The sequence below is a fragment of the Podarcis melisellensis genome (genome assembly GCF_964234715.1).
Source record: "Podarcis melisellensis genome assembly, chromosome: 12".
Taxonomy (NCBI): domain Eukaryota; kingdom Metazoa; phylum Chordata; class Lepidosauria; order Squamata; family Lacertidae; genus Podarcis; species Podarcis melisellensis.
In genome coordinates, this window is record NC_138544.1 from 13793687 (window position 1) to 13810369 (window position 16683).

The 16683-nt window shown below is 42.2% G+C and overlaps 2 protein-coding genes across 8 annotated transcripts in view; one reads left to right on the forward strand and one right to left on the reverse strand.

Annotated features, from left to right (window-relative positions):
* Positions 1-310: 310 nt before the first annotated feature.
* The window catches only part of FYCO1 (FYVE and coiled-coil domain autophagy adaptor 1), a 52604-nt gene continuing 36231 nt past the window's right edge, over positions 311-16683 (reverse strand). For all 3 annotated transcript variants that reach the window (XM_081882908.1, XM_081882906.1, XM_081882907.1), the window contains 4 exons: positions 3042-3137; positions 2095-2305; positions 1405-1514; positions 311-725 (listed from right to left, as the gene is read on the reverse strand). In XM_081882908.1, the coding sequence (XP_081739034.1) occupies positions 644-725; positions 1405-1514; positions 2095-2305; positions 3042-3137 (499 nt within the window). In that variant the 3' untranslated portion in view covers positions 311-643. The remainder of the gene's footprint in view (positions 726-1404; positions 1515-2094; positions 2306-3041; positions 3138-16683) is intronic.
* CXCR6 (C-X-C motif chemokine receptor 6) lies at positions 7952-16449 on the forward strand. 5 transcript variants are annotated; one of them, XM_081883036.1, is made up of 4 exons: positions 7954-8267; positions 9509-9648; positions 11362-11444; positions 13535-15457. In XM_081883036.1, the coding sequence occupies exon 4, from the start codon at positions 13556-13558 to the stop codon at positions 14597-14599; it is 1044 nt and encodes a 347-aa protein (XP_081739162.1). In that variant the 5' UTR covers positions 7954-8267; positions 9509-9648; positions 11362-11444; positions 13535-13555; the 3' UTR covers positions 14600-15457. The 5 variants fall into 5 exon arrangements, with proteins under 5 accessions (XP_081739164.1, XP_081739162.1, XP_081739161.1 ...); XM_081883035.1 differs by having other exon boundaries at positions 9509-9568; XM_081883038.1 differs by lacking the exon at positions 11362-11444 and having other exon boundaries at positions 7952-8267; positions 9509-9568; positions 13535-15461.

A 16683-nucleotide genomic window follows, 5' to 3' on the forward strand; every position in this document is an offset into this window, starting at 1 on the left:
TCCATGTTAAAATATACTATGATTTTGCAGAATTGAATTTTAATTTCATTCCTTTTGCAGCATTTTTTTAAAAAAATGAGACGCAGAAGCAGCGACATATAAAAATAGTTATATATATATACGCTTCCAGTGTAGGTTTTCTTCTCATTATGAAAATAGCTAGCACATATGTGTGTGTAGAGAGTCTTATTGGGACCACAGTGAAAACAAAGGGTTAAACCTTACCCCCATTCCATGGTCCTGATCTGTCTCCCTTGCTCTCACCAATATCTACTGGTTAAAGTAAAGAAAACACAATAGGGAACCTGAATAAATCAAAAGAAGATGTCCTGTTTCTTAGCCCTTTTTACAATGCGTATCCGGATTATGAACAATTTTGCATCAAATGCAGCATTGCATAGCTTAGGTTGTTTAAATAAACAAAATGGCTTTTGAACAAGCACCTGCAGTCCAGAATCGTTAGTGTTCCTATGAAAGTTACGTTCCTTTATATCTACACTTACATGTAATCGTGGCTTCAGAATTATTGCATGACTCTTATGAGGGCTCCCAACGCATCTTTGATTTTAGTGCTTATGTGTATATAAATAATAGTGTCTCTTAAAAATATAAATTGAAAACATACAGTATATAAATATTACATTCAAGGATCTGGAAAATCGCTTCCATCGTAGATCACTGGGCGCTGAACAGATAAGTGGTAAAAGACGTTTTTTGAGATAAACCTGTTGGGAAAAAGCAATAGCCGAAACATTAGCTGAGCCTAAACTGTGTGCATGTGTATGCAGACGAAGAAAATGTATACCTATGAACATGCTCAAACTTTATGAGGTATCCAGTGAGAGGAAGCACTGCATTTTGGGAAAAACAGCAGGAGGGAGCAGTAGGAGGATACCAGGTTGCTTTCTATTACGCTCTGTCAACTAATGCAGATGGAAGATAGGGTGTGCTTGCAAGGACAGTACATACATGTGCTAGGTGTGGAAAGTCAAGTTTAAATTGGGCTCTATTTGTGAAATAAAGAAGAAGAAGGCAGGCTGCCCAATTTGGCCCCTTTGGCAGTTTTTGGCTGGCCACCCCCACCCCGCAGTCCCTCACCTGATGTCATATTATGATGTCATGAGTGCACTCCTGATTGTCCCTTTGCAGTGGGACATGCATTTGGCACTGTTTAAAATCTGGTGCTGAATGCAGGCGCCACTGAGATTGGTTCCACTCAGGAGTGCCGTGATCCAAATCCAGCTGCAAGGTGTGGGGATTGCATTCGGCGCTGAATTTGAACCACAAGGGTTCAGAGAGAATAAGGAGCGTGCCTTTTGAATCCCCTTCAGAAACAGAACACACAAAATGCTACAGGAGACAAATGACTGCTCATTCCACTTCATATACTCCAGCTGCACCTACCTAGAAAAAGTGTTGTCAAATATGAGGATGTAGATACCAGTATTTCTGACTTTCACCTGCCCTCTGATGGTTTCCTTATGGGAATTGCACCGGATCATGGGAATAAGAACCTGCAAGAGACACACCGGAACAAAAATTGTCTACAGGAACTTTGCCAAATGAATGGTCAAATGAATAAAGATCTCTTTAAAGGGCATGGTTTATATCAATTAAGTTAATAATTAACAGATTATGTGTATATTTTGCAGCAACTTGATAAAGGAAGTCTTTTGAGACCCTTGAATGGAGGAAACCCCTAACTCTAGATGGTTTATGAACAAGTTAAAAAGCTTTTTGAAAGTCCACGTACACTATGCCAGTTGCTTCACCTCTATCTGTTAACACTATCAAAGAACTCCTAACAGGTTCATAAGACCTGTCTCATGCTCCAGCAAAGCGTGTTTTTCTATATACTTGGTTATTTTACATTTAACAATACTTCCCACCAGTTTTCCTGGGACAGAAGTTAAGCTAACCAGCTTGTAACTTCCAGGACTGTCCCCCTCCCCCAGTTCCCATTGTAAAAATTGGTGTTACATTGGCTACGTTTTAGGTATGAAAGCTGATCTGAGGGGCAAGTTACATATTTTTGTTAGAAATTTTGTTAGCAATTTCACATTTGACATCACCCCTATGAAGAAGTTGCCTTACTTTACACTGATCCAGAGGAGCATCTTCTGATTCTTGGTACACCACGCTGAACGATATGCTTTTGGGGTCTGATGAAAATACCCAGCTTATTGTAAGGCCACTTTCCTCCACAGTGATGGGAATAACGCTGTAAGTATTTGACTTAATGAACAGTTCTCTGTTAGCTTCTCCAAACTTTAGAATTTCCTCTACGGTTAGAGGCAGCCTTAGCCTGAAGAAAACAAACGAACACATGACAGAACTGTATCTGATTGACGACGCACATGACACATGGGCTCTGAGTGTACATGTCCCTTTTGTGCATTCTTTACTGCAGAAACATTTGTGCACTGTGAATCTCAGACTCGAGACCAGTTTTACAATATACAAATCTAAGGGAACCCATTGCGTGTTTCCTTCATGTTTTCTCAGCGAGTCCCACATGATGTGAAAGGAAAACATAATTGTTCTTCATGGTCTCTGTGCAGTTACAAATACTGGGTTGAATTCAACTTACTCAGAGAAGACCCACTGAAATTAATTGATGGGATATACAATCCATGGGATCTATACCTCCACAGAGCAGCATTCAGAAACTTGTGAGTCTGTGAGCCCTGCTCCCAAAAAGGGAAACTTTGTGCCTCTGTGTGGTTCAGGTATGGGGTTAAGGCTCTTTTTAAAGATTTTTTTAAAAAAAAAAACAACCACATGAGCGACAGCAATAAGGGAACTCCCTTTAGAGTTTCAGATTTTTTCACCTCAGAATAATTTTTTTACCTCATATCCAATTCATCTCTCCGTTGGCTTTTTCTTCAAAAAGAGAAAGAAATAGAAAGGAAAGAGGGGACTCCATGCAGCCAAAATCTCTGACACATATATGAGCTTTGCTCACCTGAGCAGAATGTATAGGACTGCACCGCTGATTTTTAAAAAAAATAATTAAAGACTAAACAATGGATTTTGCTTACATCAGTTCTCCTGACTTCAGCAAGCATATCTCTGCATCCTGGGCCATTTGCAAGTCATCGGTCTCATCAAAAGTTGAGGAATTATAGGTGCTGTTTCTGAGGCAAAGGGATAAAGGAGATCATTAAACATTCTTCAAAATGGTACAGAGCAATCTTTAATGTTTATTTAAAAAATTTATGCCCGGACTCAAATATGCAGTAGATTACAATAAATATTTTCAAAGCACAAAACCAAGTTGAATTAAAAATGTATCAAATGACAAACCTAAAAAAAACACACAAGAAAATGGCAATAGCAGAATGTAGCAACAGCTGAGCCAAGTTGAACCTCTCTAAGGAGGAAATTCGATAGCTCCAAAATATATCCAGCTTTCACAACTGAATTTTATGACTTTCTTAAACTGACCTAGACCCCGTCTGGTAGAAAGGATGGCTAGAACTCAACAGTACAATCCTACTGTACAAGTCTACTGAAAAGTAGGTCCACTGAATCCAGTGTAGTTTATTCCCACATGTATAGAATTACATCCATAAAGACAGTGGATCAAACCAAGGTATCTTTGTTAGCTAGACTACAGGGCTGACTAGTTTCTTTGGGGAAATCCTAATGAAAGGAAATAAGCAGTAAAACCTCCCTCCCACCCCTCAGGGGGAAGAGAAACTGATTACAGTGGTACCTCAGATTACATACACTTCAGGTTACAGACTTCGCTAACCCAGAAAGAGTGCTTCAGGTTAAGAACTTGCTTCAGGATGAGAACAGAAATTGTGCTCCAGCGGCGCGACAGCAGCAGGAGGCCCCATTAGCTAAAGTGGTGCTTCAGGTTAAGAACAGTTTCAGGTTAAGTACGGACCTCTGGACCGAATTAAGTACTTAACCTGAGGTACCACTGTATTTAAGGGACAAAGAGCAGTTTATTCATCAGTAATTGCTGCAGTCTGGATCAAGAGAATACAATAATGGTCTGAATTTGCAAAAAGGAAGCATTCAGTTTAAAGGCACAGGAAGCCAGAAACATCTTAGCAGGGCTTTCCCTGTCCACACTAGAAAAACTTATGCTGCAATCCATCCCCACTCCACCACACACAGTGTGGAAGCACCCTGGTAACATTCACTATAGTAATGCAAACTCCTTAATTAACACTGCATAAAACATACTCTCGTAGACAAAAAACTATGGAGTCAAGTGTTAAGACTAAATTCTTTCTTTGCAACACACAGTTGATCTATATTGGCTGTGTAACGAATAGGAAGGAACATGACTTGTTAGTCCCAGGAATACTATACTCCTTGCATAGGACAACTTGAGTTTTTCTGATATCCCATAAAAGCTTTTTATTGCAAAGAGGCTACGGGAAGTTACAGTGTGGTGGTAATTTGTGTTGGTTCTTGTCCACCAGTGTCTGCAGTAATCAAACTATTGTGTTTGGTCACTACTATTTTGAATATTCGTAAGAACGTTTGTGAAATAAATCCATTTCGGGGGGGGGACACTGAGTAAACAATCTGCTTCAATATATTTTAACCCATTTGACTTAAAAAGCAGATTAGCTGTAGCATCACTAGATGGCAGTGGATTACTAAGGTGCCTTAGTTTGCACACTGATATTCACACATTTCCACACTGTGGAACCAATTCTGGCTCCCAACCACATCTCCCTAGTGTGTTTCTGAATGTTTGGGGATGAATATCTCCCCATCATCATTTGTTTGCTGCAACATATGCCCTTACAAGGCTGCAGAACCCACACAAAGTAATCTTCATTAAAATCTTGAATAAACTAGGCTTTCCGGTTCGAACGAAAAACAGACACCCTTCAAGACAGTCAATTTATTGTGTTGCATGGCACTTTATATAGCTGTCAGAACAGCTTCACATAGATTAACTGGTCCATTTACAAATGAAGCCCACACTGCAACCTATTCTACAAACTACAATAAAATGATTTCTTCTAGCCTAATTTTGGCAGGGGGAGCGGATCCTGGCAGCGGGGAGAAGACCTCTATGAGCAGACACATACCTGTGGGCATTTTGGGGACTTTAATGACTTCGCTGTGGTCCTAATCTGGATCACACACCCACACCCCGTGCTAGCAATTTCTATAGGAAAAAGCTCCCATTGAATGGGAGATGATTTTTACATGCCGATTGCCAGCACAGGGGCTATCCAATCTGGATTGGGACCCTCACATGGGATAAAGGGTTAACGTTTTTTGCCCTCATGCCTGAGCACTGATTTACACCCTTTGGGAAACACTGCTCTATATAGCCTCTGGATGTGCAAAGATTCAGTGAGTATTTGATATTGAGCATCAGTATTTGCTATCAGTAAAGAATGCAGTAGCAGTCAATGTTTGACAGCTAGTTTGCAGTGCACTCACATTTTTCACATGTAGCTGGCATGTCAGTACATGACAGCTGACATGAGTCAATTTTGGCAATATTTCCCTCTGTCTGCCTTAATCAGATAATCTGCATGATGTACTCATACTGTGCTTGATGCTGACAGATCTTTGGGGAATGAGCACTAGTAAGGCAGGGACGTGGGTGGCGCTGTGGTCTAAACCACTGAGCCTCTTGGGCTTGCTAATCGGAAGGACGGCGGTTCGAATCCCCATTACAGGATGAGCTCCCGTTGTTCTGTCCCAGCTCCTGCCAACCTAGCAATTTGAAAGCATGCCAGTGCAAGTAGATAAATAGGTACGGCTGCAATGGGAAGGTAAACAGCGTTTCCATGCACTCTGGTTTCTGTCACGGAGTTCCATTGTGCCAGTAGCAGTTCAGTCCTGCTGGCCACATGACCCAGAAAGCTGCCTGCGGACAAACGCCGGCTCCCTTGGCCTGAAAGCGAAATAAGCGCTACAACCCCATAGTTGCCTTTGACTGGACTTTACCGTTCAGGGGTCCTTTACCTTTTTTTTTTTTTTTTACTAGTAAGGCCTTCAAGGTATCTGAACACTTTTTAGTCATTTTGCACACCTTAGCTAAAAAAAGCAAGTTTCAGATGTCAAGACTTAAACAATTTAGAAGAACAGATAACAATCATCTTAGTCTGTGGGTTTTTTGTGGCTTTTACATTTAAAAAAACAGCTGTGTCAAAGGAAACAGATCATATGTGATATGTTTCACTGCAGAAAAGTAGGTCAGCACTATGGTTTATCTTAGGCCTAATCCTGCTTGAGGTAGCAAACCTTTGTCTGGGCTGTATAACTTTAGAGTTCAAATAGCTTGGAATAACTGAACGCTGCTCCATACAAAAATATGTTTTATGCATTTCTTTATCATGTCTTTAATACATAGGCAACTCCCAATTTATGTGGGGGTTATGTTCCGAGGTACTGCATGTGTGAGGGAAATCGCATATATTTGAAAAACCATTGGAAAAGCCTGCAAACACCCTATAAATATCTGGAAACCCCTGAAAACACCTTTAAAAAACAGCAGCAGTTACCAGATGCCAAACTCCACATACCCTCCCACATTTCTCTGATAAATAGGGAAATCCTATTCCATAATCATCATCATAATAATTCTATTATTAATATCCTGCCCATCTGACTGGGTTGCCCCAGTCACTCTGGGTGGCTTCCAACATATATAAAAACATTTAAAAGACATTTTTTAAAAAACTTCCCTATTCAGGGCTGCTTTCAGATGCCTTCTAAAGGTTACTTCTCTCCTTGGCTCAGGAGTCGCATAACTCCATACCCTCCAACATGAAAATAGGGACCCCCTAAGTAAAAGCGGGGCATTCCGGGATCAAATCAGAAACCAGAACAGCTTCTGTAAATCCAGGACCGTCCCTGGAAAATAGGGGCACTTGGGGGGGGGGGTCTGCTCCACCCTCTAAACCTCCTTGCTCAAACATCAACTCTCCATAGGCCTCAATGGTCAGTGCAAGGGCTGGGATTGCACTTGCAAAGGTTCATGGGATTGTTAGGCGTTGTTTTCCCACAATTTTTTTTGCCCTTTCTGGGCTCTACTAGGGCCATTTTTGCAATTTTTAAATTCACTCTCAGGTTCGGCGCAACCAGGCATCAATTGGACGTGCGTAAATGGGGAGTTGTGGGACGCGGGTGGCACTGTGGGTTAAACCACAGAGCCTAGGACTTGCCAATCAGAAGGTCGGCAGTTCGAATCCCCGCAACAGGGTGAGCTCCCATTGCTCGGTCCCTGCTCCTGCCAACCTAGCAGTTCAAAAGCACGTCAAAGTGCAAGTAGATAAATAGGTATCTGGCGGGAAGGTAAACGGCGTTTCTGTGCGTTGCTCTGGTTCGCCAGAAGCAGCTTAGTCAGGAGCAAGGACCCAGCAACGGCAACTCACCCCGTCGTGGGGATTCGAACCACCGACCTCCTGATCGGCAAGTCCTAGGCTCTGTGGTTTAACCCACAGCGCCACCCGCATCCCTTTATTCATTCAGCCGTACCTTTATTCATTCATTTATTTATATGAGAATACCTTGGCAGCGTACATTAAAATATGATGAACCGCAAAAATAAATAAATCAAAATTCAAATAAACTAATCCGTAGCTGGGCTCACACTTCAGGAAAAGCCAGTGTGAGGAAGTTCTAAGCAAGCATTGAAAACCTGACACAGGATGGCAAAATATTGCGCTGCTTCATGTAAAACTTGCCGAGGGCTAATCTGAGCAAACTCATAATTTTATCCTCTACGTCTGGCATTCTACAGCACTAGTAATTTTATTGTTATGGTTCTCTATTTTGTTTGGTATTATATTGCAATATTTTTAATATATTTGTGCAGAGTTTCTTTCTGAACACAGCTCACTGACTGCAATAAAGGGACTGAGGGGTGCAGTCACCTCAGGCAGGTGATTTTGGGTGTCATGAAAGGGCAGCAGATGCTTAGTTATTTATTATTTTATTTTTACTGCCAGGCAGGGGACAAAATAATTGTGGGATTTTTATTTTTATTTTGCCTCAGGTGCCAAAGTGACATCAACTGACCATGCACTGGTCAGCCCTGGTTGCACATATTTTGGGATATAGATCTACATATTAGCTTTATTTTCACCCCTAGTCTGGCAGCATAGGCAATGCTCTCTCTTCTACACTGCTTTGTGGTTTTGTCTGATGTATAAAAGGAAGAAATCGCTGAAAGGAAACTCCAGAGGCGGCAGCTCTAATAAATACGCATAACCACCACTGCCTCGAGCTGACACCTGAATTTGAGTCTCATCTCTTGCACTGACTGCTGCAAGGTATGTAGTTATCTGCTCTTGCCTCAGGTGGAAAACTATCCCATCTTTGTAAACATTAGGTTGTGGCGGGGACCAGTTGGTTCCTCTAGTAAGCCCCTTGAAAGCTAACTTAAGTAGCTTTCAAGTTAGAAATAGGTTAATTTTCTTCACCAAGAGGTTTCTTCTGGGGGCATATATTATTATTCGAGTTTTCCCATCTACCAGAGATTTGTTGTTGTTTAGTCATTTAGTTGTGTCCGACTCTTCGTGACTCCATGGACCAGAGCACGCCAGGCACTCCTGTCCTCCACTGCCTCCCACATTTTGGTCAGACTCATTCTGGTAGCTTCAAGAACACTGTCCAACCATCTCGTCCTCTGTCGTCCCCTTCTCCTTGTGCCCTCCATCTTTCCCAACCTCAGGGTCTTTTCCAGGGAGTCTTCTCTTCTCATGAGGTGGCCAAAGTACTGGAGCCTCAGCTTCAGGATCTGTCCTTCCAGTGAGCACTCAGGGCTGATTTCCTTAAGAATGGAGAGGTTTGATCTTCTTGCAGTCCATGGGACTCTCGACCAGAGATAGGCACAAACAAATCGAGATATTGTTGGTACATTCACTGTCATTGTTTTCAGCCTGCAAATGATATGTAACTGATTACATTTCCACCTCCTTTGCATCTGCTGGAAACCACAGGAGGGGAGAGTTGCCCATGTGCTCAAATCCTGCTTGCAGGTTTCCCACAGGCCACTGTAGTTGGCCACTGTGAGAACAGGATGCTGGAATAGATGGGCATTGGCCTGATCCAGCAGGCTCTTCTTATGTTTCCTTTGCATTGAGATGAATGGGGTGGAATAATGTAATGGCTTTGTGCAAATTATATAAGTTATGTCCTTTTGCCACAACGAACAGCAAGACAAAGAATGTTGTTTCTGGCAAATGACGAACTGCAGCAAAAGGGAAACAGCGTGGCATGCAGCAAATACAGAGTGGAAATGGAAAATGATGCCTTCTTACTTTTTGGACAGTAGATAGTCTGACCTATTTACATAGCTTCCTATTAGCCATGTGACACAATAAGGAAGAACCATGACTACACAAAACAACACAAAATTGCCACTGTTTCCCCCAAACCCCCACAAAATTCTTTCCGTGGGATTGTTTGGCTCTGCTACATTAGATTGCTAGTTTTACTCTTTTAATATGAATATTCTTTTCTGTCGATGAGTCATATTCTAGCTCGATTTGGGAAATGCTGTTTCTTTCAGGGTCCAGGTCAACTTCGTTATCGTGAAAACACAGCTTGTGAAGTACACCCGGATTGTGAAGTACGGCTCTTTAACTCCTTTCACTCAATACTGACATGGGATTGATGGCTGCAGCTGCCTTTTCATGAGTATACTTTCTGGTATTATTTAGTCACAGATAACTTTGTGGTTTTGGTTACAGATAGGTAGCCGTGTTGGTCTGCCATAGTCAAAACAAAAAAAATTCCTTCCAGTAGCACCTTAAAGACCAACTAAGTTAGTTCTTGGTATGAGCTTTCGTGTGCATGCACGCTTCTTCAGACTTCTTCTTCAGAAAAAGCATGCATGCTTTTCCCTGTAAGACCTATTGCAGTCGTTAAGAGTCATCAACACGCTCATCACAGCTATCTGCCAATCACCCATTCCCACCACCCTTCTGAGTAATACCCCTCACCACCTTCTCACTATATAGAAGGGTCTGGTAACTTCTGTTTCAGTGTATCTGAAGAAGTGTGCATGCACACGAAAGCTCATACCAAGAACTAACTTAGTTGGTCTTTAAGGTGCTACTGGAAGGAATTTTGTTTGTTTGTGGTTTTGCTATTACTAGCGTTTGAAAAGCCATTTGAAAAGCACTGTGCTATGAAAGAAATGAAACGCTAAAGCCTTGCCTTGCAATGAGATCCTATCTCTGGTAATTTATTGCCTGTCATCTATACCATCAGCTTCAAGAAAGTGACACACAAGTAAAGAGAAGCTAACATTGAAATGTATTTGTTTATCATTAACTCGCTGGTATCCCAAATGCCACACCAACAAATACAAATTAGAATCATTATCTGGGGCACTGTGTCATGGACTGGTTGGATGCAAAGGAATGGCGGGAGGAACCAGTTGGGGAAACTCCCCCCCCCAAGGGAAGACTCAGAGCCTGGGGATTGGTGGTGGGGCCACAATGACTGGTCAGAGGGAGAAGACTGGGAGGAGGTGGTGTCAGAAGCTGAAGAGCTAACAGGGCTTAGTGAGCTGGGAGAGTCTGTGGGAGAGAGGAGTCCAAAATCAGAGGCAGAAGCTGAAGCAGAGAAGGAGGGAGGCCAAGAGGGAGAGATGAGTTGGGCTGCTGAAGAGCCTTTCTTGCTGCGACAAGCTGTCCTCCTTACTAGACTCCCAGAACCAGATGAGGCAAGAAAAGGGCAGAGAAATTGGCACAGGCTCTGACTGTTTGATTGCTTGGGGGGAAACCCTGAAGAGGAGGGAACTTACACAGCTGTGAGGAGGTAGGGACTTTCCATCTCGGCAACAGATCCATGGGGCAAGACCTTCCAGGGATGAGCTGCTGTTCTCATCAGGCCTGAGACTCCGCCAAGTTTGTTCAGATCATGTCCTTGCTAATAAAGAGTTAGCTCCAACTTGCATAGTGTGATTTACTGCCAGTTTGTTCCTGACACATTACCAGTTAAATCAGGAATGTGGAACCTGTGGCCTTCCAGGTGTTGATGGACTTCAACTCTCATCAGCCCCGGCCAGTGGTCAAGGTTGCAGTCCAGCCATGTCTGGAAGACCACAGAATGCCTGTTCCTGAATTAAATAGTTCCATTCAAATGGTGCAGATGGCCAGTTTACTTATTGACTTGCCACTCCTGCTTGGCAGGAGGGGATTCTGGCAACCCAGTTCCAAACTCCCTTGTGATACTGAGCCTGTGTGGCATCATATGGAGAATAGTAGCTAGAGTAAGATGTTGGGGAGTCAAAGAAAGAACAGCTAAAAGTGCCGGGATGATTGTGATAAAAATGAATTGGAAGAGGCAAAGACGCCATGCAACGTAAGTGGCCTACAGTTTGACTCAATTAATTTTTTTATTTATTCCATTTAGAGCCTGCCTCTCCTCCAAGGAACTCAAGGTGGCATATGTTGTTTCCCCCCTTTGAATTTTATCTTCACAACCCTGTGAGTTAGGTAAGGCTGAGAGATACGGAGTGGTCCAAGAACACCAGTGAGCTTTGGGGCTGAGTGGGGATTTGCACCCAAGTAATGTACCTTGGTCCAGTCCAAAACTTGATCCCCAGTAGATTAAGCATGCTGCCCCAAGAATTTTATTATCAGTGCAGTGTATGTTCTGCAATTTTGCACCAGTGCTGTGCAAGATCAAAATATGGAATCATGTGCAGAATTCAGCATCCTAAGAACCTCTGCATGTTTTGGTTTTTTTTAAATGATACATGAAAGTAGATTAAAAGGATACTGGGAAATGGGATGCATGGCTGAGAGTTCCAGCCCACAAAAGGCAGAATTTCTGCTTCTTACATATCAGTGATATCTCCCTGAGGCTGCTGGCAGTACATTTTGAAAAATAAGCAGTATGTACAAATGTGCACACTTTATACAGTCTTGCTTGGATGTGGTTTTCATTGGTGTATAATTATGGCTGGGTCTTAAAAAGTTTTTAGTGCAGAATGATGTTCATTAATCCCTGCCCACCTGTCAAAATCCTTTGTGCAACTTTGCAAGTTTGCCTCCTGCTCCCTCTGTAAACTCCTAATCTCAGAGGTTTAAAAGGGTAGTGTGGGGAGGCTGGCAAAGGCTTTAAGATAGTCCCTGTGCTCCTGTTTCAGACTGAAATGGCAGTGTGGGGACTGCCTTAAAGCCATTTGCAAAAGTGCTCTTTGAAACAGACCCTTTCACCTTTAAATGAGAAGAGTGGCAGCTGCTTCAAACAGTGCTTTTGCAAAACACTTTAAAGCAGCCTTGGAGACAGAAATGGAAGCATGGGGACTGCCTTCATGTGCTTTGCAAAAGTATTGTTTGAAGCAGCTCACATTTCTGTGTTGGTGACAGCAGGGTGGGTGGGTGAGACTACTCTCCCCCCTGCCCACAATACCACTGATGCCACAACCTGCCTGCTCAAAGAAAAAGAATGAGTTGCTTCAAACAGCATTTTTGCAAACGGCTTTGATCCCTACTCATCAATGATGTCCACAGACCAGAGGTTTCCCACTCCTGGTTTACATGATCACTTTTCTTGGGGTGGAAGAGATTTTTTTTTTAAATCCCCCTACCTTGACAGGTCTTGTGGCCTTCTTAAATTAATTTAAAATTTTGAATTTAGCCCTTGAACAAGTATATCACAAAACAGAGGTTTAAAGCAGCTCAGGGGCTGCTACCTCAAGATAACCAGAGTGTGGAAAACAAGCTGTCTACCTGAATCTTACTGTTGTTGCTAATGACGGTTTTCAATAGACTGTGCTCAATGCTTAATACAGTGGCACCTTGGTTCTCAAACACCTTGCTACTCAAACAACTAGGAACCCAAACACTGCAAACCCAGAAGTGTTCCGGTTTGCAAACTTTTTTTGGAAGCCGAATGTGCTCCGTTTTGAGTGTTACGCTTCCGATTTGAGTACCACACTTCCATTTTGAGTGTTCCGCTGAGGTCTGTCTGTTCTTGCTATTTGTTTTGTGTTTTTGCAACTCTCTTTTTTGTTTTTGTGACTGGGTGGAACCCAGTTCAGCTATTGATTGATTGTGTGTGTGACTGCAGTTTATTGCTTTCACTTTAAGGATCCATGGTCTCGTTAGATAGTAAAATTGATTTTAAATTGTTGTTTTAAGGGTTGTTTTTAAAAGTCTAGAGCAGATTAATCCATTTTGCATTACTTTCTATGGGAAAGCGTGCCTTGGTTTTGGAACGCTTTGGTTTTGGAGCGGACTTTCAGAACGGATTAAGTTTAAGAACCAAGGTACCACTGTACAAACACTTCCAAGAGTTCGAAACTCAGCCCAAGCAACACTGGCTTGAATCTACCGATCTACATCTTACATCTCAAAAGTTAGCTTACATGGGCTTCCTCCCCACACAGTGGTAGATAATGCAAACACAACCGTAGATGGGGGTATATGCAGTACATAATCAGGGCTTATATCATGTCCCTTGTCAATGATTATGTGGTTTCATCACAGAGCAAGTTAAATTTAAGAGTTTTGTAGCAATGTAGAGAGACATTACAATCTACCTACTGAGACAATTTTCAAATGTGTGTGTTTTACAGGTATTTGAGAAAGCAGGCTACATGGCTACCGACGATGATTATTTTGCTGAATACCCCAACACCACATTTCAGAACGATGAAAGCGCACACAAGACGTTTACAGCGTTTAGCAGCGTCTTCCTGGTCTGCATGTATTCATTTGCCTGTATCTTTGGAGTCTCAGGGAACACTTTGGTTCTTATCATTTTCATCTTCTATGAAAAAGTAAAGGTGTTGACGGATGTATTTCTGGTGAGCTTGGCTGTCGCTGACTTGTGTTTTCTTTGCACATTGCCATTCTGGGCTTATTCTGCTGCTAAGGAGTGGATCTTTTACACTTTGCCGTGTCAAATCATCCGAGGCCTCTACACCTTGAATCTGTACGGTTCCATGCTAACCCTCACCTGCTTAACCATTGACAGGTATTTTGCTATCGTCCAAGCCACCAAAGCACACATCAGCCAAGCCAAAAGAATAGTCTGGGGTAAAACGGTTTGCGTTTTGGTTTGGGTGCTTTCCTTGCTATTTGCTTTGCCACAATTTTTATTTAGCACACAAAAGGAGTATAGCAAAAAGGTATGCATTGCGGAATACCCTTCAAATTCTTTGCAGATGCTCACCGAAGCAATTCAAATGACTCTTGGATACTTCTGCCCTATGCTGGTCATGGTTCTTTGCTACTCAATCATCACAAAAACTTTACTCTACGCAAAGGGCTTCCGCAAGCAGAAATCCTTAAAAATAATATTTGCCATCGTCGTGGTGTTCATTTTTACACAGACGCCCTATAACATCTTGAAACTCATTCGTGCTGCGGACCAGAGCGTCATAATGGACAACGGATTCCGGTTTGAATACGCTTTGATCGTAACGGAAGCCATTGCTTATTTCCACAGTTGCCTCAACCCTGTTCTCTATTTCTTTATCGGTTTGAAGTTTAGGAGGAACCTGGTAAAAATCCTTAAAAAGCTTGGATGTGCTAAACATGAACAAACCAGGAAGCCATGCCAAACTACAGATGATGATTGCTCAAAATCCTGCATCGCCACACAGAACGCAGAGGAAACAAGCATGTATCCATTGTAAGAGGATCTTCAAAACCGTGTCTTTTGCTGAGCTTCAGTTTTAGTCGCCCTGGGCATTCGTGCGAGCAAAAGCAACAGGCAGAATCTCCTCAACATAGCTAACCTGTTTGTAAAGTTGGTGAAAGCTTCCCTACAAGCAAACTTTGCAGAATCTCATTGCCACCCTGATTCTTATGCTAGAGGCATCTTATGAGAAGAGACTCATTTCATACAATCCTTAAAAATGTTCCAACATACCTACACTCAATCCCACAGATAATGTATGTTTGTATGCTTGTATATTCGCAATATGTGTGTATTAATGCTGAATTATTTTAATAATAAAAACTTTTCCAAAAAGAAAAAAAGACTCAATTGCGTTAAGGTATACAGCAGCTATAGAAGAGATGCTGAATGGAGTTTAGGTTGTCACTTAGCATTTAACGTTATTTTAAGGAATTCCCAGTGGGAAGCTGCACCCTCTGCTTCCTAGGAAGAACATACTGGTAAGGAGATGGCCCTCTTGTCCCTGGTAAAGGCTTCATTTACTCTGCCCTCTCTGTGTCTCTCCCCCCCCCTTTGCATCATGCTTATTAGATTGTGAGCCAGTGGGCCGGGACTATCTTTTAACCTGTGTACAGCGCTTAGAAAACATTGAGTACTTTATGAATATTTAATCATGATAGTTTGCAATTCAAAGCTGGTCATGAAAGCACAGTTTGAAAAAGCATGAATGGCGGACACACTTTTCACGTGGTTGGCATGCAAGAACTTGCAAACCATGCTTTTACTTGCTTTGGCTCACCATATGAATCTTTCTTTATATAAATAAATATAGATGTTCATGGAGAACAAAAAACACACACAGTGTTTGTGTCTCTTGTCTTTTCTTGTGTCAAGGAGTTCCATAGCTCAGCTTTCTCAAACTAAGAACAAACATTTGCTCTGGAGGCACTGTGACATAACCCCCAATTTTAGGCACAACTTGCTCATCCAGAGGCTTTAAATGTAGAAGGCTTTTTATACTATATTTCACCTTTCCCACTCCCCACAGAACTCTGAAAGTATTTTTTACCCATTTCCTGCAATTTCTTCTTCCATTCCCCTTCCACAATTGTCTTGTACCTTACCCCACCCTCCTCTCCTTTCAACCTTCCTCCCAGGTCCTTTTCCATTCACCTCTTCCTCCTAAAATAGCTTTTCTCTCTAATCCCCTTCCTTTCTATGCCCAGTTAATCATCACCACCTCAGAATATTAGGCTATAATCTCTCTTCCTAATCTCCTTCAGTACCTTCTCTGGCACTTTTCCCTCAGTGCAGAGAAGCCTCTCCCCCTCCCACAAACTCCTCTGTTTCCGGGGCACCTTGACGCAGCCTAGAAGGAGTTGCTAGGGTTGGCATCAGTCTAATCAAAAGGCTACAGCATAGCTATGGGGCAGGGAAGGACAGCCAACTCATGAGGCAACAAGCAGGAAAGTGGCTTGCGGCCCACTGGTAGTCCCCCAGTCTACTGTTTTGAGGAACAGTGAGTTAAAGGGAGGAAAACTTCATGTCCCCTTCTTCCCCCACAGCTCTTTGAACTCCACCAAACACTGGGAGGCATCTCCTAGCCTTCCAGAGGTTTTTTTCCCCAGGGGCCTCAAGTAGTTGCAGAGAAGGGAAGCTTACCTTCAGTGAACTTAACTTAGAATCCAAGCCACAATACAGTAGACCCACTAATTTTCCCTCCAGCCACCAGTCTGAGATTTACCCTTCTTTTGGTTTCTCTGCCCAGTTTTCCTTTTTTATTTTACTCACAAAACTCTCTCTTTTTTAACTTTACTCCAAAACCGAAAAAGAATTACAAACATCAAATTCAAAATCCATATTCGTTTTGTAACATAAGAATATTACATATTTGACTAGATTAAAATATACCTAATTGCTATAGACTTCCCTTTGCTATATATAAATGCAACGCAACTAGAAATATTAGAAATTTTTATAAATTCGCCTATACCCCCCACTCCCCTTCACCCATTTGTGATCTCAATATTTTTTTAAACTTCTATCTTGTTGTGTTGTTGTAGCTTAATAATTATTCAATTGATTCTTTTATTATTTCCT